Source organism: Drosophila elegans, unplaced genomic scaffold, assembly GCF_018152505.1.
Source record: "Drosophila elegans isolate 14027-0461.03 unplaced genomic scaffold, ASM1815250v1 contig_208, whole genome shotgun sequence".
In the NCBI taxonomy this organism is placed as follows: Eukaryota; Metazoa; Arthropoda; class Insecta; order Diptera; family Drosophilidae; genus Drosophila; species Drosophila elegans.
In genome coordinates, this window is record NW_024545578.1 from 17,240,659 (window position 1) to 17,265,178 (window position 24,520).

General features: G+C 42.3%; 7 protein-coding genes across 10 annotated transcripts; 3 read left to right on the plus strand and 4 right to left on the minus strand.

Annotated features, from left to right (window-relative positions):
* Window positions 1–4,648: 4,648 nt before the first annotated feature.
* Window positions 4,649–7,024, minus strand: LOC108147388 (DNA polymerase epsilon subunit 2). Its single transcript, XM_017273823.2, has 2 exons — window positions 6,266–7,024; window positions 4,649–5,851 (listed from the first exon to the last, which is right to left on the minus strand). The coding sequence occupies exons 1-2, from the start codon at window positions 6,969–6,971 to the stop codon at window positions 4,980–4,982; spliced, it is 1,578 nt and encodes a 525-aa protein (XP_017129312.1). The 5' UTR covers window positions 6,972–7,024; the 3' UTR covers window positions 4,649–4,979.
* Window positions 7,025–7,333: 309 nt separating this feature from the next.
* On the plus strand, window positions 7,334–9,787 carry LOC108147403 (solute carrier family 22 member 3). The gene is made up of 4 exons (XM_017273840.2): window positions 7,334–7,499; window positions 7,580–8,241; window positions 8,318–8,510; window positions 8,825–9,787. The coding sequence occupies exons 2-4, from the start codon at window positions 7,599–7,601 to the stop codon at window positions 9,609–9,611; spliced, it is 1,623 nt and encodes a 540-aa protein (XP_017129329.1). The 5' UTR covers window positions 7,334–7,499; window positions 7,580–7,598; the 3' UTR covers window positions 9,612–9,787.
* A 328-nt stretch (window positions 9,788–10,115) lies between these two features.
* LOC108147539 (ribosome biogenesis regulatory protein homolog) lies at window positions 10,116–11,506 on the plus strand. The gene is made up of 4 exons (XM_017274124.2): window positions 10,116–10,333; window positions 10,393–10,645; window positions 10,704–11,197; window positions 11,266–11,506. Exons 1-4 carry the CDS (start codon window positions 10,185–10,187, stop codon window positions 11,417–11,419), a joined length of 1,050 nt encoding a protein of 349 aa, XP_017129613.1. The 5' UTR covers window positions 10,116–10,184; the 3' UTR covers window positions 11,420–11,506.
* LOC108147540 (glutaminyl-peptide cyclotransferase) lies at window positions 11,426–13,265 on the minus strand. The gene is made up of 6 exons (XM_017274125.2): window positions 13,138–13,265; window positions 12,936–13,031; window positions 12,571–12,876; window positions 12,016–12,171; window positions 11,752–11,959; window positions 11,426–11,691 (listed from the first exon to the last, which is right to left on the minus strand). Exons 1-6 carry the CDS (start codon window positions 13,222–13,224, stop codon window positions 11,516–11,518), a joined length of 1,029 nt encoding a protein of 342 aa, XP_017129614.1. The 5' UTR covers window positions 13,225–13,265; the 3' UTR covers window positions 11,426–11,515.
* Window positions 13,266–13,618: 353 nt separating this feature from the next.
* LOC108147411 (glutaminyl-peptide cyclotransferase) lies at window positions 13,619–15,229 on the minus strand. The gene is made up of 4 exons (XM_017273850.2): window positions 14,701–15,229; window positions 14,536–14,646; window positions 14,267–14,477; window positions 13,619–14,209 (listed from the first exon to the last, which is right to left on the minus strand). Exons 1-4 carry the CDS (start codon window positions 15,169–15,171, stop codon window positions 14,004–14,006), a joined length of 999 nt encoding a protein of 332 aa, XP_017129339.1. The 5' UTR covers window positions 15,172–15,229; the 3' UTR covers window positions 13,619–14,003.
* Window positions 15,230–15,362: 133 nt separating this feature from the next.
* On the minus strand, window positions 15,363–18,338 carry LOC108147405 (beta-alanine transporter). 3 transcript variants are annotated; one of them, XM_017273842.2, is made up of 4 exons: window positions 18,142–18,338; window positions 17,265–18,085; window positions 16,554–16,746; window positions 15,368–16,487 (listed from the first exon to the last, which is right to left on the minus strand). In XM_017273842.2, the coding sequence occupies exons 1-4, from the start codon at window positions 18,231–18,233 to the stop codon at window positions 15,512–15,514; spliced, it is 2,082 nt and encodes a 693-aa protein (XP_017129331.1). In that variant the 5' UTR covers window positions 18,234–18,338; the 3' UTR covers window positions 15,368–15,511. The 3 variants fall into 3 exon arrangements, with proteins under 3 accessions (XP_041564330.1, XP_017129330.1, XP_017129331.1); XM_041708396.1 differs by having other exon boundaries at window positions 15,363–16,746; window positions 17,265–18,082; XM_017273841.2 differs by having other exon boundaries at window positions 15,364–16,746.
* An 807-nt stretch (window positions 18,339–19,145) lies between these two features.
* Window positions 19,146–21,948, plus strand: LOC108147407. 2 transcript variants are annotated; one of them, XM_017273844.2, is made up of 7 exons: window positions 19,146–19,597; window positions 20,317–20,440; window positions 20,544–20,629; window positions 20,706–20,864; window positions 21,253–21,339; window positions 21,429–21,654; window positions 21,716–21,948. In XM_017273844.2, exons 1-7 carry the CDS (start codon window positions 19,523–19,525, stop codon window positions 21,820–21,822), a joined length of 864 nt encoding a protein of 287 aa, XP_017129333.1. In that variant the 5' UTR covers window positions 19,146–19,522; the 3' UTR covers window positions 21,823–21,948. The 2 variants fall into 2 exon arrangements, with proteins under 2 accessions (XP_017129333.1, XP_017129335.1); XM_017273846.1 differs by lacking the exon at window positions 21,716–21,948 and having other exon boundaries at window positions 21,448–21,566.
* Window positions 21,949–24,520: the final 2,572 nt, after the last annotated feature.

The window sequence follows — 24,520 nt, forward strand, 5'->3', positions numbered from 1 at the left end:
AAAGCAAAAAAAAACAATCTCGCATAAATTCCTATTTATGGCCCGACCATTTGAACCTTTTTGTGCCAACCTCCTGCCCCGGCAAACACACACAATCAAAAGTCGATTAGCATTCAGGACAGGGCGGACAGTTCCCATTCCGACGTTGGAGGACCGAACCGAGACCGAACAACAAGCTACAAATAGGCAAACGCAGGTAATCGCATTTCGAAACTCAGCTACCCACTGCCAACCCCCTTCTCGTGTGGAAAATCTGCTGAAACACAATGAAAATATTTTGCCATGTCCACACAAGGGGTTGGGAGATGGGTTCGTTTTGCTGTTGCCAGTGTATGACAAGTACAAGCCACTTGTGCGTTGATGATAATTTTCGAACCATTTTTTGGGGGACGATGCTGGGAGCTGGGAGGTGGGAACTGGAGCCCGGCAGAGATATCCCTGAAATCGGCTTATGTCGCCTGTGCCATTGTGCTGACACGGCTGCAGGATTGGGGCTTTTGTCTTACCGCCCAATGGCCAGCGAGTCGAGTCTAGTCGAGTCGAGAGTCCTGCCCACTCAGGTGATTTATGCTGAGTTTTAATTTAAACGCAATCAATTTGAAATATAGCTACCCGAGAATAGTCTTCAGCTGAAATAAAAGTGAGGATTAGATTGTGAATTGAATTGATTTCTGTTTCTGAAGAAAAAAAAGGTAAGAACTAAAGTTAAAATATAATATTACTTGTGTTACGATGTTTTATCTATATATTCTATAGGAAATATTTTTTTTTTTTAAGAAATGTTACTTGCTTAGAATATTTGTATTAAATAATGTTATTTTCTTTGCGAGTCGAGAGACCTGTCCACTCAGGTGATTTATGATGAGTTTTAATTTAAACGCAATCAATTTAAACATCGGTACCCGAAAATAGCTTCAGCTGAAATAAAAGTGAGGATTAGATTGTGAATTGATTTCTGATTCTGAAAAAAAAAACTTAAAGATAGGAACTAAACTTAATATATAATTGAGCTTGTATTACTGTACAAATATTCCTTAATCCCATTTCCAAAGAGATTTTGTATGTTTTCAATTGAAAGACAGATGTAATAAATAAATAACACGAATTTTTGTAGAATTATTATATACAGTTGCGGTCATAATAAATAAAAGTAGTTTTTTAGCCTTTGGAATTATCAATCAATAATATATGTTAAAGATTTCTTTTTTGAACTGTTGTTAAATTTAAAGCCTTATAAATGGTTTTAAAGGCTAATAAACATAAATTGAGTTTATCGATCCCCAACGACCACTAGTTATTAAACCAAGCCCTGCAAGGTGAGTAGCCTTTAGCTTGAAGCAAACACCATTAGGATCATTAGCTGAAGAGCTTACAAAGCCAAATTCAATTATGTCAAACATCTCGGCATTATCTAGATGCATTATCCTTGGCTAATGAGCCGCGCTTGGCGACGGATCCTTATCGGGAGACAAGGAGAACGGGCAAAAGACACAGAGAAACACAGACGTAAATGAAATCAATTAAAATTTATCACATGCCAGTTGCTTCATTAGGACACAAAGGACGCAGCCAAGAGCCGTGTCCCCAAGGTGCAATTCGTTATCCACTCGGAGGACAATGGCGGTCAGGATGCGGCTGCCTTGTAATTTGTCCTGCCACCGACTCTCCCGCAGACAGTTGTTATCGGCTTAAGGAAGACAATAAAACGGCGTCGCCGTTTGTCGCTTTAAATAATAAAAACATTTGATTTGCCAACTCTGGCACGTGGCAAGAGTCGAGAGCTCCGGAGTCGGGAGAGCTATCCCTGGCTGACTGAGAATGCGCAAGCAAATCACAGATAAAGCCAACGCGTAAATTAATGGGCGACACGTGCCTCACTTGCCGCTCCGGGATTGAATTGAATTTGATGGCTTGGGATTCGTATGAAAATAGAGAAACGGACACTGGGTGGTCCAGGGTCTATGGCATGTGTGGGAGCAGCTTATGGCCGGCAAATTATCGCCTCTGTGTGATGGCAAGTGGTGACCCCAAGTGTTTGCTCTGCGGCTGATAATTGAGGCGTAAATGTTGGCACACGTCCGGAGTCCGGACCGCCGCACGTCCGGGACTTAAGTTGATACATTGTTGTAACTTTCATGGAGTTTATGGAGCGGATTTATTCGCAATCCCCTCATCGAGTGCCAAAACTCCTTGCAGTGTTTTAGTGGCCTGCCAGTGCACACAATGTTGATGATAACCCTATCAAATTTTGAATGCCGACAGCAGCTATAAGGATGCAGCTCATTGTCGAGTCCGTAAAAAGTTAATAAACCCTCCGAGTATCAATGGCTGCGAACAAAAGAATGCGTCCATAAACAAAGGCGAACTTTTGATTTTCCAGTTGACGTTGCGGTTTCAAAGCGCCAGCCGAAGCCTTTGACCATATGCGCTAAAAATATTGGTATAAAATATACCCTAATGGGGGTCTTTAGAAGGGCAATATAAATTCAGAAATCTCTTTTATATTTTAACTTGACTTTATAGTTTTTTAAAATAACTTTAAAAATGGAATTAATACACATCGTTGTGTGTTATAACTTATATCATCTAATTCAGTTTCTTAAATATTCATATGAATTTAAATGAAGGTTCAAATAAACCTCTAGTATCCCACAGTAAAAAAAAGTGGTAAATCCAAATATTTTGTATTCAATTTAAATATTTTCCTATAGAATTTCATCCATTGCGGTTTTAAGTTTCTTTAAATATGAAAATATTAACAAATTGTTTAATTTTTTATTTGGCTATTTTCGGATTTGATTTAAACCATATTTAACTTAAATAAAATGAATTTAAGTCAAATAGAAACTTTTTTAAATTTAATATTTTCAACATTAATTAAAATGTTTAATATTAAATCATGTAATTTAGTTTGCATTGTATTTAATATTATGGTTTAATATTTAATTTTAGTATTTAATATGCAATAGTCAGATATTTATTTGTACTCTTTCATTTTATTATCAGTTTAAAATTGTATGTATATAATTTTTACCAATGTACAAAATAAGAAATCTAACTGAGACAACCGCAAATAATCATGTTTTCATACCCCTCGAAAGGGTATCAACGGCAAACGATTAAAGCCACCCCAGTCAAGTATATTCATTCAAATCAAAATCACACCACCACCAAGCCGAGGATTACTGGATGGAATTGCGAGGGACGCTTGGCATATGGCCACTTGGCAACACCGAAGAATCCGTCAAACAAAGCCAAAAGATGGGTTAACAATTGTCAAATAACCACAGGATATGCACATGAGTGCATTGTCGTTTGATTGCCGAGCATGTGTGTGCGGAAGGATAGCCCAAGGTGGCTTTGATCCCTGATTGGACTGGGGCCACTTGGGGCGCATCTGGTCACAAGTGATTGATGGCCAAGGCACAGGTTCCCGAATTCCGCATCAGCGATTGCTTTAATCGAGTCCGGAGTTGTTGGGAAGGGAAAAACTTTAGCTCCAAATTAAATGGTGTCAACTTTTCGGGGAGGACACCATAAAAACTGATGACCATAACAGATAAAATGTTTTTTTTTCTATGTTATTGCTCTGCGCTGTGGCAAAGTTGCAAAGGGAAACCACAAAACAATATTTAAATTTCAAAAGTTGCCAGTGTACCAGTTAAATGAAGCAGAAGCAAGATTGTTGTCACAGAAAGAAAACATTGTGAATCTGCGGAGCTGGAGTGCCAGCATAAAAAAGGGAAAATCAGGCAAATATAAATGTTTAAGCTTCGAAAAGGGGAGGGCACAAAAAATATATAGTTAGCACTCAGGGCTGACCACGCCTCCCAAATCGAATTGACACTCATGGCGGACACATTTTGTAAATTGATCCCAGGGACGTGCGGCAGGCAAACAACTATCCAAGTTGCACTCATAAATCATAAATCAATAGGAGGGAAAACCCTCCGAGGCAGAAAGAAACCCAGTGCCCTTCTGCAAAAGAACCGGCTAATGATGTCTTAAAAAACGATTCGGCCACTGGTCATGTGACAGGAAATGGGGGCCATTGCCATCGATGTCCTCAGGTCAAACGCATTATCAAAATTGCCGTTTCAGCTGCCGAGGAGCTGCGCGCCAGCCTGGGAAATTGAATTTCCACGACCCAAAAAATGGGCAGCAGCGCCAGAGTAACAATATTTTTCCAAATCGGCTTTAAGTCATGAAAAGTAATAGACAACCCCCGCGCGCAGTAAAAAGCAGATTGCGAAGCACGTCAGCCGGCGACGAGCCAGGAGACGATTGTGGAACACATGCTGTGCGCATATGATGACTGACGACGGCGATGATGATGAGGCTGGGCCGCTTATCACAAGGGAACAGGCACTCGCACGGCAGGCGAAAGTCCGGGAGGAGCTGGCTGGCCAAGCAACATGTGACGACGGAGGACACTGAGCCCCCGAAACATGTTTGTATTCAAATCGTTAAACAGCTAAGTGCTCAGACTAAAACGTATGAAAACCTTGAGTAGGCTCGATTTGCATAAAGGGCTTAGTTCGCCAAGAGTTTTTAATAATTCTCTAGAGAACAGGAACGAATTCCTCAATATAAATTCAAAGATTACTTGTTTAAAAAAACAATATAAATGTAATAATAATATAATATATAAATTTGAATTTCAATATTCTATTATCGTTAAAAAAACACATTTAAATGAAGATGGAGATTTTTCTAGAGATTATATTCTAAACTAAACGCCAAAAATATTTTTTTTTATCAAACTCTCTTAAAAATGATAAGGAAGCATGGTTAACAGACTTTGATATCCTAGTCCTTCTTTTTCAAATTCTCTTCACAGTAACTTAACGTTGTTTTTTTTTTATCCTAGCAAATCTTTAGCCTTAAAGATGTTTTCCCACATGATTACAATAAAAAGCAGTAAGTCAATTTAAATTTAAATAATTATTAAACTTACGTAAGGGCTAACTATATCATAACTACTCCACATCGTCTGGTATCTCCGAGTCTTCAACTGTTCTCGTGGCGGGTATATATACTTTGAAGGCGAACTTGGACTTGACAAAGGAGCCGGTATTGAGGACAGTGCAGCCATGTTGATTGCTGCTAAAACTCTGGCACGAGTCCCCCATGACGATCAGATCGGGCAGCGGGTACAGCCACAAGCCGGGATCGTAGTCCCAGTGCACTGGCATGGCAATCGGATGGATGGGCACCAGGTGACCCTGGCACACAATGGTCCGGGCAAAGTGCTGCTCGATCTGCGACGTGTCCTCGGGAAAGTGCAAAGTATTCCGGCAGAACTTGGCCATCAAGTCCAGCCGGCAGACGACTATCTGCTGGGTGCAGTACTGCAAACGGCAGGGATTCGTGGCCAACTGGGTGCGTGGCCAGACCTTCAGCAGTCCCGCTGCCAGGCACTCGGGTATGGGAGCACGAGGCAAAATATTTGGCGCAGTGGGATCCTCCGACGAGGGCACCAGTATCAGATCCGTTTGCTTCTTCAGCTGCTCACAGCCAGCTGCCAAGGCGCCCAGTGCGTCCAGATGATGCCGAAGCTCGTGATGATTCCTTGTGCTGGCCGTGAAAGGACCCATGAGCAAAATAGCCTGCGGCGGACAGGAATCGTAGCCCACAAACAATTGTCGCAGCTTGTCCATGACCACGGGCAGATCCAGCCGGACATCGGATAGGAATACAATGGTAGTTTCCGTATTGGTACGCTCCAGTTCCTGCAGACGAGGTGAGTACTTCAGAAGCTTGTCGGACTCGCCGCCCCAGGTGTTGGCAGTGCCGAAAAAGGCACGACTACTAGTTGCCGGCTCTGCGGGCGGAAAACCCAGGCCATCAACTAAGGGAAATGCAAAAGATTAGTGATTTATTTAATTTAACAGAAAACAAAAACGGAAGCTTACATTGGCAAGCTGAAAATTAATTAGAAATTGTTCAATTCTTTAAACAACTACATATATATTTATCAAGACACGAATTTTTGGAAAACACATATATAAAATGACTATAAATATCTCGAAGTGGGTTCTAAACAAGAAAGTTTTAATTATTCCATCCAGATAGATTTAAAACTGAGAGACTAGTTTGCGATGAAATGGACGATATATAGATATATAGATATTTTAATGATTCTTATAGTTCGATAAGTGAAATTAAAGTGGAATCTCGAGTTCATATTTAAAAGATATAAAAATACTTTGTTATAAGATTACTTCCATAATTATAGAAGTATAATATCCATCTGAATGCTTACCCTTGAGCACCCCGTTGTTATAGTGGCCTTCGGCTAGGACAAAGCAACCCTCGCAGAAGAAACCGGCATGAAAGCGGGCACCAGTGAGATCCAGCTGGACACAGCCCGTGGGATCCTCCACGTAGAATTTGCCCTCCTTCAGCTGGGTGAGCAGGCCAAGGACGACGGCCTCCTTCATCGCCGAGCTGGCCAGCAGGTTCTCGGCGAACTGCAGCTTGAACTTCTTGGCCTGGGCCTCGGCACCGACGCCATCCTGGATGACAGCCGGGGCAAATAGGTCGTGGCGCAGGGTTTTCTGGAGCAGCATGGCATAGCGTTGCTGCATGTAGTCCGATTTCATGCGGGGAGCAGTCAGGAGCTGGCGGGGCTGGGTGTCCAGCTCGAACTTCTTCACGCGCTGGTTGTACCGGAAGCGGGGCACCGTGAACGCATCGATTAGGGCGAACACCGTCTCCCCCTCATCCAAGCCCACCCGGTTCAGCTCGTTGATGGCCTTCTCCAGCGCCGCCCGCTCCACATGCGGCGTCAGTAGCTTCTGGCTCTGCAGGTTCTCCGTGATCACCGTCAGCCATTTGTCCCGTTCCGCGGCGTCGAAGGGCAACAGCTGCTCCGCCAGGTAGGAGCTGTTCTCCGAGCGGATCATGAAACCGCATAGTTTGAAGGTGTTTGTTATGCGTTTCCTCAGCGGCAGCAAATCTGCATCCATTGTTATTAAAGTAATTCGCGCGCAAATTAGAGATGGGAGTCAGCAGGGTCAATCGATTGATCGATTTGTTGATGGTTTAGTCTGACCAGCCAGAAAGAAAAGCGAAAATGCCACCCCTGAAAACGATAGATTAAAATTGGCGGTAAGACGTTTGGATATCATTTTTTAAATTTAAAATTTATCTAAAATTTGATTGTTTTAACTAGGAACAAATAAACAAGTTCGCTTGCAACAATGCTGTGCAAAAATAATGCAGAGCGTATGCAAAAAAACTTTTGTTAAACTATTGTATTCTAAACAAAAATCACAAAATTTAAATAATAAGTTGCATCAAGAGAGTCTAGTAAAGTTAATCATGATATAGGCAATTCCAACTGACAAAAATAATTTTACATTTTTTTGTTGAATTCTTATTTATACTTTGTCTCAAAATTTGATATTAGATATTTTGTATTTGGAAGATGCGAACGTCACGACCTTTTTATTCTTTTACATGCATTGCTTTCATTACTGCTGCTGTTAAATTCGGTATAGGAATATTACATATCTTTTTTTCTTAAGTGTAAGAAAAGTTGGCATTTAAATATTATTTTTTTTATTTTGCTTAGAAAATAAGTCAATGTGAAAATGCCTTCAGCAGACTGCAATAAGTATGAAAACTTCCTGCCGTTTATCGGAGAGTTTGGAGCCTTCCAAAAGCGACTGCTTTTTTGGATGATGCCCGCCGCCTTTCTGTTTGCATTCACCTACCTTGGACAGATATTCATGATACTGGTGCCCAAAGATCACTGGTGCAGGATTCGAGAACTGGAGGCGCTGCCTAAAGAGGAGCAAATCAAGCGGGGAATACCGATGACAGAGGATGGAAATTTTGAAAGATGTTTAAGGTACAATGTGCCCTTTGAATCGGATGTGAGTAACGTAACCAATCAGACCCGGAGCAATATAGCCTGCAACGATGGTTGGGTCTATGATCGTGACCAGATTCCCTACGAGTCCATTGCCACTCAGTACAACTGGGTGTGCGATGATCAAGACTTAGGCACCTATTCCGTGCTCGCCTTCTTCGTGGGCTCTATTGTGGGTTGCCTGTGTTTCGGATACGTCGCCGATCACTGCGGTCGTCTGGTGGCCTCGTTCCTGGCCAATTCCTGCTCCATGATCGGCGGCTGCGTCACTGTTGTTTGCAAGGACTTTTTCTGCTTTGCCGCCAGCAGATTTTTGGTCGGATTGGCAATGAATAGCTGCTTCGTTCCCATCTATATTTTAAGTGAGTGTTTCTATTATATCACTAACCATACAACATTGTATGTGGGGGCTGTTTTTGCTAACATCTTCCTAAACAGCTCTGGAGAACGTTGGCATCAAATATCGTACACTGGTGGGTAACCTAGCCCTGGCAATTGCCTTCACTCTGGGCTCCGTCGTTCTGCCTTGGGTTGCCTATGCCTTCCACAGTTGGAGACACTATGCTATGGCTGTTTCACTGCCGGTGGTGATAATGATATTGATGAGCCTACTGCTTCCCGAGTCCCCCAGGTAAGTTCCTGTTTGAGGATTGGCTTAAAATAAAATATAAGAAAATAAAACTAATACCAGTTCGTTTCTGAGAGAGTGTCATAAAAAAAAGAAAGATAACTTTTTGAACTTGAACTGATCTTTAATACTAGAAACTACTACTTTGAGTTTAAACAATTTCTAAATACTTTTGCAAAGTAAAAAAAAACTCTAAAATGAACTCAAATTTTGCTTCTTAGGTTCTTTTTTTTAACTTAATATGAATACGAATAAGAATGCATCCATGTATCTCCTATACAACTTAATTTTGTAAAACAATTAAATCTGCATTTCAGTTGGCTTTTCTCGGTGGGAAAGGTGAAAAGAGGAATGCAAGTCCTGAAAGAGGCAGCAAAGAGCAATGGGAAAACCATTTCCGACAAGGAGTGGTCTGAGATGGAGCGATGCTATGAACTGGATTTCATCGACGAGCATTCTGGTAAACATTACACCTGTCTGGATCTCTTCAAGACCTTTCGCAGATTTGTCGTCACTACGATATTGATCCTCAGTTGGATGATTGTGGCCCTGGTGTACGATGCTCATGTGCGGGTCGTCGCCTTGTTGGGTACCGATGTGTTTATCACCTTTTCCCTTTCCTCGCTCGTCGAAATCCCTTCTGGAATTTTGCTAGTCTTCATGCTAGATCGAGTTGGTCGCAAACCCGTAATGATAGCTGTGATGCTGTGCTGCGCGGCCTTCAGCCTTTTGGCTGCTTTTCTGCAAAGGCAATGGGATGTTGCGATAGCGGCAACTGTGGCCAGATTCTTCATAACAATGGCCTACAATGTGGGCCAACAGTGGGCCTCTGAAATATTGCCCACTGTGGTGCGTGGTCAGGGATTATCTGGCGTGAACGTGATGGGTCAGATAGGTGCCCTAATATCACCGATAGTCATTTACACCCACCGCTTTTACGCATCTCTGCCCATGTTCATAATCACATTGCTTTCGGTGATCGGAGGAGTAATAGTCATGGTCCTGCCAGAGACCAAAGGCACTATGCTGCCTCAATCGATGGACGAAGCGGATAGGCGATGGACGTTACGTTGTAGAGATCGCAAAATAAATGGTAATCAATGAATTTGTAATATTTGTACCTTCCCATTTGGATTTGTACATAGTGTACAAGGAAATTATGTTTCGGTTCGATTTAAGTATTAATGGGACCAGGAATTTTTTATTGAAGTGTGCCAAAAAATAAAATTTTATGAAGTGTATTTAGAAAGGGAGTACGTTAAATAAATAATAAAATCAAACCGGAACTGCAATTCAGGTTTTTGGTAATTTATTTATATATTTGTATAAGTTAAAAAAGGGGTTTCATCATAAGAAAAGAACCCAAAACAACAAAACTATATTTAGTTTTAAGAGATTCAAGCCACAAGACTTTAAAGGATGTCTGTATGTAAAGTTATGAGCTAAGCAACTTCTTCTTTGAAAATGGCGCCTAGGGGTTTGAGTGTGACCACCCCAAAATCGATTACTCGATAAACTTGTATCATAGTTCCCAACCATGGTTTGAGTATGTGGTAAGCGTATAGTATTTAATTATTTGGTATATTTAAGGGTACTTTCTTCATTAAATTACGGTCCCACCGGTCAGCACGTGTACGAGGAATTGAATTTGCTTCTTTGCTGTTTATTATCCTTAAAATGGATGTTGTTAAGGAAGTTTTAGCCAAACACCAGAAGGAATTGGACAAATACAAGCCGATCACAGTAGAAAAGCATCTGGAATGTCGCCTGGACGTAGGAACCCTGCTGATCACAGATCCCAACGACTTCGATGACCGGGAATTGAGGTGAGTGAAAAATCCGGTGTGGTGTTGCCGATTTTCAACTGATTTTGGGCCACTTCCAGGGACAACAAGGAGGAGTACCTGGCCGCACTGACCCGGGAGAACACCCAACTGCTGGTGAACGCCATCTGGGAACTTTCCACGGAGCGGGTGGACGAGAGCATTGTGGCCAAGCTGCCGGAACCCACGACCGTATTGCCACGCCTCCGAAAACCTCCAGGACCTCGGCCCATGACCAAATGGGAGAAGTTCGCCAAGGAGAAGGGCATCAGCAAGAAGAAGAAGGAGAAGAAGACCTACGACGAGACCATGGATGCAAGTTTAACCCTCTAAAACCGTGAAGAAGCACGACTAATCCTTTGAATTCTTACAGAAATGGGTGCCCACATATGGCTTCAAGCGTGCCGAGGCCGAGAAGGCCAAGGATTGGGTGCTGGAGGTGCCACAGAACGCCGACCCCAATACGGACATGTTCCAGAAGAAGATCGACCTGCGCAACGAGAAGGTGGCCAAGAACGAAATCCAGCGCATGAAGAACATTGTGCGCGCCAAGAAGATCGACATGCCGCGCAGCGGTTACCTGGGACCTGAGGCTGCCTCGTCCAGCCAGCTCTTGACCGCCGTCACAGTGGCCAAATCGTCCACAGCCTCTGTGGGCAAATTCCAAAGCAAACTGCCCAAGGAGAAGGAGGCTCGTGGTCTGGGCATCAAGGAGCTGATTCCAGGCGGCAAACGCAAGCAGTCGCATATTACACAAATGCCCGAGAAGGAGGCCAACCTGGATCTCATCAAGAGCGTGCTGAACAAGAAGCCCAAGCTGGACGTGGACAAGGCGATATCCATGGAAAAGCGCAACAATCGTTTGGCGTAAGTTTAACTCAAGACGATCACTCAATCGAGTATATCCAAAATGTTTATTTCTTTTATTTTGACAGACGCGAGGCAGAGGCTGAAAATGAACCAACCAAGAAGGGCAACAAGAAGCCCAAGGGCAAGGGCAGTCGCAAGGCGGTGGGCAAGAAGTCCAAGGGCAATCACGGCCAGCGGGCTCCGGGCAAGAAGGCCCAGGCAGGGCGCAAACGTCGCTAGAAAGGATTTTACATGCCTAAGGACACTTTAATTAACGAAAAACACTTTACACTTATGCTTAATAAATCTTAGACATAAGACAAACAATAACTATGTTCAGTGAAAACGTAAATCCACCGGTGCCGTATGCCTTTTTAGGTACTCGTACACAAAGTTACGGAAAATACGGTTGAAATTGCGTATGGATGGCCAGTGCAGATTGGCGGCATTATCGCGAGGCGTGTGCCAGACCTCAGGGAACGGAGTGGCCACCAAGTGCAGCACAGGAACATCTAGAAGTAAAACCATTTGGTAATTACACAATTACGAACGCAAGCCAAAACAAAACTTACTCTCATCCAAGAACGGGCGATGATCGTCATCGACCAGACCGCCGCTGGCACGGCTTAAAAACATATTGTTTTTGCCCTCCAGCTTGCCGGCAGAGCGCAGGGATTTCTCGATCTGAACAAGAGAGGAGTGCAGACCATGGGTGTTTTCATAAAAACTAGAGAACTGCGGATTTCGCGCCCCTATAAGATCCAGCAGCACCAGCACTTCCTGTTAATGCTTCAATTTTAGCAAGCTGATAATGCTCATTAAGGTCATTGACTTACAATTCGATCTATATTGCGTGGACCCTGCTGAACTTGGCCGCCAGTTTGGAAGCCACTGCGGGTGCGGGCCAATTTTGAGGCCAAATGCTTGGAGCCGTATACGGAATCAGCTTCAGTCCAGTCCTTAAAAGCCTCCTCGCCATCGAAAAATATGAGCTAACAGGTAATTGGTTAATGACATGGTTTATATTATTACAAATTCAATCTGGAGCCTGACTAGTATATTATCAAAACAAAAAAATTATAGTTTTTAAGTGCAAAGATTGGCACATTCCACTCAAAACAATAACTAAATTGGGATTCGTAATGGCTTAAATATTGTGTGTTATTTGAAGGCCACTTTTAAGATTCCTAATATACAACATAATGCATTTTCAAAACCATTTTATAAGTTTTAAGAAACATTTAAAAACATTTTCAATCAAATAATGGGTAAATATTCTTTAAGAGATATGCCTTATTAATAACTGGTTTTCGCTTAAGTTTTTCCATAGAGTTGCATGGGAAATTTTGTAACTATCAAGGTTTTAGCGACCGCTAACGTAAGCAACTCACCATAAGTCCCACGTCGTTGCGATTGCGAAACTCTTTCTGGAGATAGCCACTCAGGGTCTTGGCGGTGTTCAACAGAATGGCACAGGGCACCGCGGAATCCGTGGCCCCCACAAATCCAGGATCGTTGGGGAAGTACTTGCTGTCGTAGTGGCAGGACAGGGCCAGGAAGTTCTGGGCCTGGGGATTGATCGTGCCCACGACATTGGCGAACGTCAGCTCGCCGAAAACTGGAACTCGCTGCTTGAACTCATCCACTTCCGTCTGAAAGCCAAGGCCGTTCAGCGATTGTATCAGGTACTCGCGCACCTGTTCGTAATGTTAATGTTTTCGAAGAACCAAATGATATTTCCAGTTGTATTGCCCACCTGCTGATGTCCCCGACTGCCGACGACGCGTGGCACCAGAATGGAGTTCAGGGTGCGGTTGAAATGGACCTCATCGTCCCGCCACTGTGGTCCCACCTGAAATGTAGGTGAAGTTATGGATGGGTTTTTTGACGCCTAACCAACTGTGATTTCCCAAGTGAGTCACACAATGGTTTTGATTGTTTTTAGGGGGGAAACTTACGTTCCCCGTTGGAGCTTGTGGTCTGGAGGGCGGCAGGAGGAGGAGCAGCAGGCCGGCGGCGGAATAAATCACAAAACCGATCCCCATCTATACGCTTCGGAGCTTGGCGACTCACTAACCGCGTCGATCGACGCCTGCAAGATCGATCTTTACCGTAGTTTTTGTTGGAATTTCGATGCTGATGGCTTTTGTTTTCGCTTTCCGTTGCCTCTTTGGCGGGCAAAATTATTTCGAAAGCTTTTGGGCCTCGGCTCGAGAGAGTTTTTGGAAAGAGTCGCTGGAGGTGAGAGAGATCTCGGAAAGCTTGTAAGCCTACGGTCGATGGGGAAAAGTGCGGTGTGATCACACTGTGATCTGATTAATTGCCGCTGATAGCAATAATTAGCTTAATTACATTGCTCTCGTTCAGGGGAAGTTTTATTAGTGACTTAGCATTGATTAACCCTATAAGTGCAGCAAACAAAATTCAACTTGTAGGAATGGAAACTTATACACACTGTTGGGAAAGGTAATTGTTTATTGGATCTAGGTTAGGTACAAGGTTTTTGAGAAAATAAGTAATTAGGTAAGGTAAAATTTACACAATTTGTCAAGATAAAAAAACGTTAAAAGAAACTAATTTTTTTTATTTTGAGGTCAGTTATGATATTGTGTATACGCAAGTATTGCTATTTTTATTGGCATATTGCTATGAAGCTAATTTAAATACAGAATTAAACAAAAATATTTTACTAAATAAATTCCTTACAGCAAATTTTTAAAATAATTAAAAATCGTTATCCATTTAAGGTTAAAGATAGCCTCACTTTCAATATCAAAAAATTTTAAAAACCTAAAGAATACTTAAAAATTGTCTGATACGCCCATTAATCACTATCTAAATCAGTATGTGAAACAATCGTATCCTCATCATACACATAGGAATCCCATTGTTCCAAGAAATCACGCACAGATCTGCGCAATATTTTGATCATGTTACGAATGGTAGGCCAATGTAAGTTTTCGGCATTATCAGCGGCCGTATAAAGGACCTTCGGAACTTCTTGTGGAGCCACGTGCAAGACTGGCACACCTAAGAAGGCAGAAGTATGTTTAAAACAAAAATAATCTCCTAAACAAAGACAATTACCTAATTCATTGAATAGAAGATGATCGTCAAGGAGGTCATTGTCGTATTGTTTTTTCTTTTCGAACAACACATGACAGTCAGTCAGTTGTCCTGATTTTCTGAGTAGCAGTTCCACATCAGCAATCATATTATGGAGGTCATCGGTGACTTCAAAGTGACTCGCATAAGTTTGACTAGGCGCTCCAATATAGCTAAGTATTATTGCCACGGCCTATAAAAAAAATACATTTTATAAAATTACCTTAAATAAGAATATTATATATTTTTACCATTTTCTCTATAGATATAAATTCCGTGTCCATAAAGTGTGCTGAGCCAATGAGACGAGCTTCGTCTAGGGGATCCGAAGACAACGAACTATGACCATCAAAGAAGATCAGCTTTAAAAAACTATTTCAACTAATAAGTTTAAACACTCATGCTTAACTGCTTACAGCCAAACCTAAGTCGCTTTTTTTGTGCAACTTTTCCGCTAGAAACCCTCCCAAGGCTTTAGCCACATTTAGCAGAATGCCACAGGAAACCGCTCCTTCCGTGGCTGAAAGAAATATTTCCTTATTCCAATCCTTGGGGATTTTGCTATCGTAGTGGCAGGTTAGCATCATAAAATATTCTGCATCTTCATTCCAAAAGCCTGCCAAATTAGTGAAATTAGCGCCTTCTTGAAAGTCATCTCTTGTGACGACAAAGCCCAAACGTTCCAGCTCCTCCGCGATGAAGTCACGCACCTCCGAATGTCCTGCACTGCCCACATATCTCGGCCTCAGTAGTTTTGCTAACGTTACATTAAAGTGCTCCTCGTCGTCAAAATATATTAATTGTGGCTTTTGAGCAGCCCAGCGCAGAAGCACAGTGTTAAGAGCCACATATAAAACGCTCAGAGCCAATGCAATTCTACCCAGCATCGAAATAATGTCTTCCTGGTTTGACTGCTAGCTGTGAATGAGTGAGTGTCTTACCCAGTAGTGTTCCACAATTTTCCCCGTAACTAAAGCATTTGATATGAGAGCTAATTAAATGGAAATGTTCGTCAGACTATTAGTAAAAGTCGAGGCACTCGACTTAAGCGTTTCTTCTCGATTTAAACTAAAAACGTTTTAGAAAAGGAGACCAATAAAAACTTATAAAGGTTTAAACAATAACTACAAGTAATAAACAACAAGATAGAAAGAAATAATCCAAGAAGGTTTCACAAGAAGTTCTCCGAATTTTTTCGGACAAAATTCACCTTGTCTTACACCAAATCTAGCCATTATATTTATAGGTTCGGATTACTTTCTCGTCGACTTTATGGTTTTCGCTGGAGGGCTGGCTCTTCTCCCGGTGCACATAATCTGTCTTTCGGAACATTCTGCTGGAGCGGAACTCTTCCCGCGACAAGGTCCTTAGGCTGGAGCCCCGGCGCCAGTGTCTGGGATGGGATTTCCTTGCTCCGCGGCCACAGCATGGCACATGCCAAAGCCTTTGATTCCTCCCAAATTCAGCTCCATCGCTTAGGGTTTGCGGTAGTTCGTGGTTCAGCGTTTCCGGCAGAAAGAGGGCCAGCAGTCCGCCCAAGAGTCCCAGGGCGCCCAGAACCAAGAGCATGAGCGGGAAAGACACGTGAGAGAGGTACACCACTGGTGGGGACAACAGCATCGCCACAAAGCCCATCGTATGGATGAGGGCCACTCCCTGGGCCCTCACCACAGTGGGTAGTATCTCCGCCGCCCACTGCAGTCCAATATTATAGCACATATTCGCAAAGAATCGCCCGGCTAGCGCTGATATCCTCATAAGCGTTCGATTTGTTAGCCCGGCTCCCACCAGGCTGAATACTCCACTCAACGAGGTGAAGGCAAAGGAGCACCAGCGTCGTCCACAGCGATCCAGGGTAAAGATCACCAGGATACTACCCGGCAGCTCCGTGGCACAGGCGATGGTGAAGAACACAAAGATATTCTGCGAGTCCAGGACACTGGCCGCCCGAACATGTCCGTCGTAGACCAGGGACATGGCCATCCAGATGATGATCAGCAGGACCATGTAACGGGCCAACCGCCGTCGCTTGAAGATCGAGAACACGTTGAAATCGCGTCCGTGGAGCTCCTCCTTGTAGAACTGTGTGCAACTCGTCTCGAAGAGTTCCAGTATTTGCGGGGCCACATTCTTCTTATTTATCCGCATCACCCGTTTCAATATCTCCATGGCCCCTTCGATGTCACCCACCGACACCAGCCAGCTGAGAACGAGAAATGCCTGTATGGATGGGATATCTTGTTTTGGGGTATGGTTGAGAAGTACACACCGCGCAGATTCGGGGATTAAGCAATAGGAGAACATGGCCAGCACAATGGGCAGCGACGCGTATGCCGAGAACCTCCGCCAATCTCCCGCCGACAGGGCGATCCAGGGCATCAGCATCGTGCAGGGGCAGTAGAACAGGGCCAGCGATAAATTTGCCACCAAGGTGCGGTACTTGGGACCCACATATTCCAGAACTACAAATTAGGAAAAGATATTAAATAAAAATAAATATGATAAAACATTACCCTAATAATTGGGGTAAAGTAATAAAACACGTAGTAAAAATTCGTTTAATTGGAAATGAAAGCAAGTAGCAACATTATTTTAATTTTTTTTTGAACTTTTAAGGACCTAAGAGATAAGTCTAGCCAATGGGCTAACATATTACCTGTAATTCTAATTTCATATGGAATTAAATATTGTTACTAATTTAATACAAACATGTAAAATTAAGAACAATGTTTTTGGCTTTTCCCTCTGCGCATTTGCTTAAGGCAAAATAACCTAAAATTAAAAATTTACGGTTCTAAATTCAAAGTTATTTTGACAACTAAGAAGTATTAAGTTTTTTTTTATAAAATATATGAAAATACATTATCGGAAGAATCTTAAATCAAATTGACATTATAGTTGTAAGATTTTTGGTCAATTGATTAAAGTTTCCCCTATTTTTCTCAGCCGTTGGAATGAAATAATTGATCCACTTTCTTACCCAAAATATAAACCATCGTAAAGCCGGTATCATAAGAGGTCCCGACAATGAACCGCGACAGAGCAAAGCTGAAGAAGTCGTAGGACATCGAGGTGGCAAAGCTGCCCAACAAGGCGACGAAGCTGCTGCTGACCAGCGCCGCCAACCTTCCGCAGTGATCCGCGAAATAGCCATATCCCAGAGCTCCCAGAATGGAGCCCACGAAGAAGATGATCTGGGCATAGGTGGCGTACTTGTCATCGTCGCACAGCCAGCCGAACTCCATGGTGGCCGAGATGTAGGTCTTTTCATCCTGTTCGAATACATAGCCCCGCTTGCAGGGCATCGTGGGCAAAGAAGTGTTGATGTAGGCACTCGGGTTCGGCGCAAAGTGGATCTTGGTGTAGTTGGTGTCGTACATGCGACAGCAACTGTAGGATCCATCTTTCTCCCGCGGAATGGACAACTGCTTGCGCAGCTCCACATTGTTCATCAGCGTCAGTTCCGGCACATAGCAGTAGTACTTGGGGGGCGTAAGGGACATGAATATCTGGCCCAGGTACACAAAGGCGGTGATGAAGCAGAAGGGGATCATGAACAGGAGCAGCATCACCTGGAAGAATCTGAACTCGCCGATCATCGGTAGGAGGTCATCGAAGTCTATGTAATCCTCCGTCTCCCATGATCGTCGCGGCAAAGACATTGTCGTTGTCGAACTTCTCCGCAAAGAGTTATAGGAGCTATTACCTCTATTCGGTTCCTTATACCTCACTTTAATTTCATCCATGGAATCCCCCGCCTGCACTCCTATGTCCACCTTCTCCGGATTTTCATAAAAACTGCTGTTTGAAATTGAACGTTTTTTTGGCTATTCTTGAGCATATCCACTACTACTTACGACTTCTTCAGCTGAGCCTTTTGCTTCTTTTCCTTTTTCTTAGACTTGTCGCCATCGTTAATCGATCCATTTCGAGTTTCTTCACTTGCCATATTGAAAAAAAATGACTTATAAATCGTGTTTTCATGATACAAAATAAAATACAAATTGTCTAATTACATCCAAAAGACATTAATCCAGCTTAGTGAATAGCAAAACTTTACAAAAACATTACAAAAATTTTAATTAAATACAAATTTGTTAAATAAACAATGACTTACATATATTTATATGGAAAGTTGATTGAGGTTAAGCCTTTTGAATTATGAAGTTTTTTTTACAGTTTTGTTAAGAGATTAGTAGTCGAAAAGAAAAAAAAAAAGATGCAAAAGGCAAAAAAATTGAGAGCCTCTAAAAATTAGCTTGAACATTTTTGAAATAAATAAATCTTGCTCATTTATTTTCCATTTATCCCAGCCAATCACGACAGAATCACTATCATCTGCCAAACATTAATACCATTTAATCAGCTCTGACTTGTTATATTTTTGTTATCCATTTACCATGGTGACTTGACTTTTGCTTTCATTTCCGATTCGATGGCAGCAACTGGAGCATGAAAAGGGCATTGTCATTGAATTATTGCGACTCCTCGTCGCCATTAATCCTCCTTTTGCGGTTGGCTCATCACAAGAGTCGCCCGCAGAGCATTTTCCACGTTAATTAAAAGTTTAGTCAAATCCAATCGAAAAGTAATACGCAGCAGTATTTTGTGGTATTGGCAAAGCTAGCACAGTTTGTGGCTAATTGCATGAAAATTCGGTAAGCCGCAGCCAGAATGCAATGAGTCCAGAACCGCCTGTTGCTGTTGCTTGTCGATGAGGCGCATGCGTGAGCCCCAGAATCCCTTGCCCCACGACCACTTTCGAACTTTCATTCATAAAACGAGTGCGAACCTTTCGAAGTGGAAACCAATGTGGTATCCTTCGAAGGACCACTAAGCCAGTCCCGATGCGTCTTTCAACGACAGCGCTTCCTCTCGGAGTCTCACGTGCCGAGATCCCACACTTCGGGCCGCATAAATATGCCCGGTCATGCCACATAAATCAGTGTCATAAATCTGCGCCGTCTTGTGTATGGAATTATGTGTCAGTGTCCCGCCAGCAGCCACAAAATATCCTAGATATTTATCTGCGGAGTGCCAAATAAAAACTTTGGCAAAGAAAAACAACTAAAGCAGGCAAATTAACCGTTTGGCGGGAAGCGAGATAGGGTGGCATTCCCGCGGGCGAAAGTGTAGAAAGTCAAGTGAAAGTGGCGGCTGCCGTTCCCCCCGAAGGAAATCCCTTTTTTGTGTCAGAGTGCTTGGAATGTTCATCTGCGAGGCGTGAGGGACTGAAAGATGGCCATCCTGGAGTCTTGTTGCTTCTGGAAGGACGTGCGGAGTGGCAGCTTTGCCTGCGCCATCTACACATTGGTGGGTTGCTCCTCATATGAATAATTCCTGAAGATAAGATGTGGCCGGAACCAAAGGGAATATATCAAAATTCCCACTGAACTTTTCAGTCAAACGGATAACAGTTATAAAAAGTTATTTGGCTCGGAACTGTTTAAGTCAAAACTTACTTTTTATTACCCAGTTGAGCACCAACGTCACTAAATGTCGGTGCAAAAAAGCTACTCTTCGCAATTAATTCAGAAAAGTTGACTTTAGCAAAGAATTTTATGGCACTATGTTAATTTCACACAAGCATTAGTTAGATGCAATCTAAGTATATTTTATTTGGTCAAAAATGAGAAATGAAGTACGCTTTAAACTTTCAGACATACAAAGTAAATAGAAACAAATTAATAGATATTAACTCCTAGCACCAATTAGTTTGTTTCTAGTTTATATAGTTAATAAAGCACTTTTAACCTTGTGTTAACTAATGAATTGCAAGAGTAATGTGACACATTAACTGTGTGTCTCATACTAAAATTCTTGGACTTGTGGAATAACATTTTCTTATTTGATAGCTGCCAAACGACCTAAATTAGAATGATTAACAACCAAAGTTAACAAAACACCTATGCAAACATATTACAAAGTCGAGTTTCATGCTGCTTGAGCAATTACGGCACTCAAATGTCACTTGAAAGGGATTTTGTTGGGATTCCGTTCCTTAAATGTTTTGCACAATATTTCTCATGCAGGTTTACTTTGGCTTCTCGACGCTGATGTTTTTGTTCTACCTGCTCGGGGAGCAGGAATTCCTGCTGGGGAATCGCGCTCATCCGACGGGCGAGAGTTTGCTGGAGAAGGGTGATGTGACTGTAGGTGAGGCTGAAGGATACTGGAGTGGTCGGGAGGACACTCCAGCCGACCCTAGTTTTTGTTCTTCGAGAGAGGCTCAATTACGTGTGATTTATGCCCTTTGCAGTGACTGTGATATTCAACGTTTTGTTACTCTTTTGCTCGATGCTGATGGTTCTGTCGTCGGTTCTGCTGATATTGGGTCTCCAGCAGGTGAGTGTATTGGGGCGTGCTTTGTCCACCTCAGTTACCAGCGCAACCTCAACATCAATCCCGGGTGAAATTGCAGAACAAGCGACAGCTAATGCTACCCTGGATTTGCTTCATGCTGGGCGACATGCTCATCGAGTGCTTCCACCTGGTTTATTTGGCCCTCTCCCGCCGCGTAAATTTTGACCCGATTGTCGGTTTCATCTTCACCATGGACTTCTTCCTACTGTGCCTCAACGTGAGTTTAAAATGCTGCAAAAAAAGCAGTTCTAATAATAAAATTAATTGACAATTATTTACTTAATTTGTAATTTATTGGTATTATGTATGTTCAATGCCGCAGCATGCTGTTTTCTTTAACCAGTAGCTTTAATTGTTGTATTTTTTATGAACATTTATGAACGCTGACATGTGTGTTATAACATTTTGTGATCTTTATTATCAGAATTATGTTTAATATATTATTAGCTAAATACTTAAGCACTTATGTTATCATTTGGTCCTACTAAAAACCAAACCCTTTTTTAAAATAGCTATTTTATGTTTTTTGTTGAGGGTTAAGGGTTAAGTGTAGCAGATGGCGCTTTTGATAGCTTGCTGACCCATCCCTTCACTTGCATTTCCAGCTCTACTGTCTGCTGTGCGTCATCTCGCAGTACCAAATGTTCCGCTCGCAACGAGCGGAGCTGCAACAGGCGTCCTCCTCGGCATCGGTAGGTATTCGGTGAATGTGTTGTGAAACCCCCATGTATGCTTACCTGCCCTCCCCCCTTGAACACCGTGTGCCTCCGCCCAACCCAAGCCTATTGTGGTCTTCACAGCCGTCGAGAAGCTAACCAAATCGCAGCAGCAACTGCAGCAGGCACAGCAGCAGCAGCAGCAACATTATCTGCAGCAACAGCTGGAGCCCGGAACCGCAACCGGGAAGCGGCGACGAATCCTCGGTGCTGCCAGTCCGCTCATCACCTCGCAGCGTCTCACCAACTTCTCCACCATCACCGAGGAGGAGGAGCAGCAGTCCCGGACAGGTAAGGACATTAGTGTACGGCTCAGAGGCAAGGCATTTTCAATTAACTAAAAACCATCTAGACCAACCATCGGATCCGACAAATGGAGAGCAACTGGCCCTAATACCAATTATTACTTTGGCTTGCAGCCCAGCTCATTGTAGTGACGCAAGTTCAACTCGTCACTAAGTCAACGTTACGTACTTGTCCCCAATCCCAGAAGTTTTAGGAAAAATGCTGATATTTTTACAAATTCATTTGATTAGAAATGACAGAATAAAAAGATATACGATTCCCAAGAGGCACACGAGTCTTTGGCAATATGCCTCTTTTACAGCTACAGACTTACGCATTTCATGTATGTATGTGCAAAATACAATGTGCATACCTGCTTCATATAAACGGAGCGACGTAATAAAGGTTCCAGGAATTTCTAAATGGGTATTGGGTCCCCTAACAAAACTAACAACAAAAAGATTGCTTTACGTTGGCTACTCAATTGCAAAGTGCAGTCAAACTTCAGTAATACAAACCATTCCCTTGGCACATGAAATCTTAATGTTTTTTGGCTACTTTTCTTTTTTAAATTCGAATTATATTCGAAGACACTGTGACGTGGAGTCCTAAAAACGTAATAACACGAAAATTTTAGATTTAAATTTTGTTTAAATCTAAAACTAAGTATTTGCATACTTTAAAATAATAATGAAAGTGTAACACAACACAACACCCCTCGGGGCTAAATCAGAAGCAAAAATATTTATTTAAAAAAAAAATATTTGGACTTACCATGAATTTTATCTTGGTGTAGATCATAATACCCCCTTAAGACTCCGAAGAGTTCGAGATGTTGAAGTTCTTCTATAATCCTTGAGGAAACTACGGTGCTTTACAATGCGCACAGGATGTGAGCTCCGTTTAAGCTCGAGTGCTTTGCAAAGCCAAACTACTGAACCACTCAGCAGATGACCTCCTGTCATTTGAAATAATTATTCAAATGCTGAAGTTTGGCCCGAGCAGACAGCCGCAGGTCAACAAACCCTAAAACAACAAGGTGTTGAGGGAAAAAAGGGACTTAATTAGGTTTTAGAAAATGAAGAGTTGACCCGAGTAGGGTTAAATGGTTTTAGTGGCTGGCTAATGGTATTTAAAGCCCTAGTTAAAAATCCCCTGAAAGACAAACATAACTTGTATCCACTGCAATTCGATACAACTGCTGGCAAAGGACTACGTACGTCATCAGACCAGAATAGAAGCTTCATTAAAAGACACTTAATCACGAGGCTAAATTGGCACTCTTAATTAAGCCCCCTGGTGAAGTTGCAGGGACAAATTACACCGAATCGCTACCTTGAAATGCATATATGGTTTAGCGACTGAGCTGGACTTCCTGCCCGCCAGCTGTCGATGACAAAGAGTCGCTGCTGGAGAAGCCACACAATCCGCAAACTGTTGTCCAACTTCCTGACTGTAAAAATGCTGCGATGCGGCTGATGATGCCGGTGTCACTGCAACTGTGACACGGAGAAATACTCATCTAAATAAATTGTAGCTTTTTAAGGTTTAAAACGATTAAATAAAAATAAAATATCTACCCTCTTATGAAATTTTCTCTTGTCATTTTAAACGCACAACAAATTTTATTCTTCAAAAATTTTGGCTTTACAAGAGTCGAGTGGACATGGTCAATAGGTATGCGCACATGGCCATGAAACCTATGGAAACTCCCACATTAAGACTCAGCAAAACTGCCACTGTTATTACATTTGTGAAAAGTCGCTCAAATATTGACATTGCCACAGGCAACGACATTCCGCACATTTCACTGTGATGCCCTTAAAAACACAAGCCAAATATATCAGCAGACTGGTCAAAGTTAGAATGCTAAAAAAACCTAATCTAATGGATTCTTAAGTGGTGAAGAGTCTGCTAGATAAATATCGAATTACCCAAGAAATTCCTGCACAAATATAAGTTTAAGAGTTTAAATGCTGCTCAATCAATTTAAAAATATTTTTTGCTGGTCTTTAATTTTTCGACAAATACTCTGCGATCTGCAGTAATAAATGGCTGGCCTGGCAGACTTTTTCGGGCTTCGATAAAAGGATTTTATACCAGCGTGAAATTGATTTAGAAGTCTTGCAATGCTTGAATGGAATTACTCATGTAAAAAGTTTGTGAAATTCCAAATATTTTATTTGCATTTAATTATTTTATATTTAATTTATTTCCCTTTATTATTTCAACTCGTTGCATTCATGGAAATTATGGCTATTTCAAAGAGAAAGAAAAATGCACTCGAGTTGCAAGTACGTGTTATTACTTTCGGTTTTACCTTATCAACAGTCTGCAGTTGGCTCGCTGTTTGGCTCATTAAAGTGGCCATTGTGGGGCACTTAAGGGAAATACTGCTTCACCAGAATCCTAGATCCTAGTCGTATACACACAACTGACAATAAGCTAACTTACACGAGCCAGAAACGCGCACGCTTTCTCTCTAATTGCGAAGATGGCTGCTCACCCTGACTCCTGATTCCAGGATAATGAGTTTTCCATTAGCGCTTGAGTGCGGCGGCAGTGGCAATATTTGCCAAGCGTCTTGACTGCTTAAGTGAAAATTCAATTAAAGTATAAGTGAAATCAAATGAAATTCCTGTCCCTCTCAGCAGCCGCAACTTTGGACACTTTGACTTGCCAGTCAAACCGCTGGACTCAGTGGTCTCCATCGAACTTGGAGGGAAATGTACACACATGCATCTTTAATGGGACCGAAAAATCGTAAAGTTGCTTAACTTTCGACAACCCCCCATGGTTGCAGATTAACAGGAAACGGAAGTGTAACAATGGATGTCAAACTTTTTGGAGCATGCATCAAGGCATCGATTTT

Excerpts from the sequence above, each read along its gene's own strand:
- LOC108147388 (XM_017273823.2), bottom strand. The coding sequence starts at position 6,971 with ATGGATGCAGATTTGCTGCCGCTGAGGAAACGCATAACAAACACCTTC. Across the intron at positions 5,852-6,265 it reads TAACAACGGGGTGCTCAAGG|TTGATGGCCTGGGTTTTCCG; the intron begins GTAAGCATTCAG and ends CATTTCCCTTAG.
- LOC108147403 (XM_017273840.2), top strand. The coding sequence starts at position 7,599 with ATGCCTTCAGCAGACTGCAATAAGTATGAAAACTTCCTGCCGTTTATC. Across the intron at positions 8,242-8,317 it reads CGTTCCCATCTATATTTTAA|CTCTGGAGAACGTTGGCATC; the intron begins GTGAGTGTTTCT and ends CTTCCTAAACAG. Across the intron at positions 8,511-8,824 it reads CTGCTTCCCGAGTCCCCCAG|TTGGCTTTTCTCGGTGGGAA; the intron begins GTAAGTTCCTGT and ends TCTGCATTTCAG.
- LOC108147539 (XM_017274124.2), top strand. The coding sequence starts at position 10,185 with ATGGATGTTGTTAAGGAAGTTTTAGCCAAACACCAGAAGGAATTGGAC. Across the intron at positions 10,334-10,392 it reads TTCGATGACCGGGAATTGAG|GGACAACAAGGAGGAGTACC; the intron begins GTGAGTGAAAAA and ends GGCCACTTCCAG. Across the intron at positions 11,198-11,265 it reads AAGCGCAACAATCGTTTGGC|ACGCGAGGCAGAGGCTGAAA; the intron begins GTAAGTTTAACT and ends TTATTTTGACAG.
- LOC108147540 (XM_017274125.2), bottom strand. The coding sequence starts at position 13,224 with ATGGGGATCGGTTTTGTGATTTATTCCGCCGCCGGCCTGCTGCTCCTC. Across the intron at positions 13,032-13,137 it reads CACAAGCTCCAACGGGGAAC|GTGGGACCACAGTGGCGGGA; the intron begins GTAAGTTTCCCC and ends CCTACATTTCAG. Across the intron at positions 11,692-11,751 it reads TCGCCCGTTCTTGGATGAGA|ATGTTCCTGTGCTGCACTTG; the intron begins GTAAGTTTTGTT and ends TTTTACTTCTAG.
- LOC108147411 (XM_017273850.2), bottom strand. The coding sequence starts at position 15,171 with ATGCTGGGTAGAATTGCATTGGCTCTGAGCGTTTTATATGTGGCTCTT. Across the intron at positions 14,478-14,535 it reads TTATATCTATAGAGAAAATG|GCCGTGGCAATAATACTTAG; the intron begins GTAAAAATATAT and ends TTTTTTTTATAG. Across the intron at positions 14,210-14,266 it reads TCTTCTATTCAATGAATTAG|GTGTGCCAGTCTTGCACGTG; the intron begins GTAATTGTCTTT and ends CTGCCTTCTTAG.
- LOC108147405 (XM_017273841.2), bottom strand. The coding sequence starts at position 18,233 with ATGGCAAGTGAAGAAACTCGAAATGGATCGATTAACGATGGCGACAAG. Across the intron at positions 18,086-18,141 it reads AAGGCTCAGCTGAAGAAGTC|CAGTTTTTATGAAAATCCGG; the intron begins GTAAGTAGTAGT and ends AATTTCAAACAG. Across the intron at positions 16,747-17,264 it reads TACGATGGTTTATATTTTGG|TTCTGGAATATGTGGGTCCC; the intron begins GTAAGAAAGTGG and ends CCTAATTTGTAG.
- LOC108147407 (XM_017273844.2), top strand. The coding sequence starts at position 19,523 with ATGGCCATCCTGGAGTCTTGTTGCTTCTGGAAGGACGTGCGGAGTGGC. Across the intron at positions 20,865-21,252 it reads TCTTCCTACTGTGCCTCAAC|CTCTACTGTCTGCTGTGCGT; the intron begins GTGAGTTTAAAA and ends TTGCATTTCCAG. Across the intron at positions 21,340-21,428 it reads AGGCGTCCTCCTCGGCATCG|CCTATTGTGGTCTTCACAGC; the intron begins GTAGGTATTCGG and ends GCCCAACCCAAG.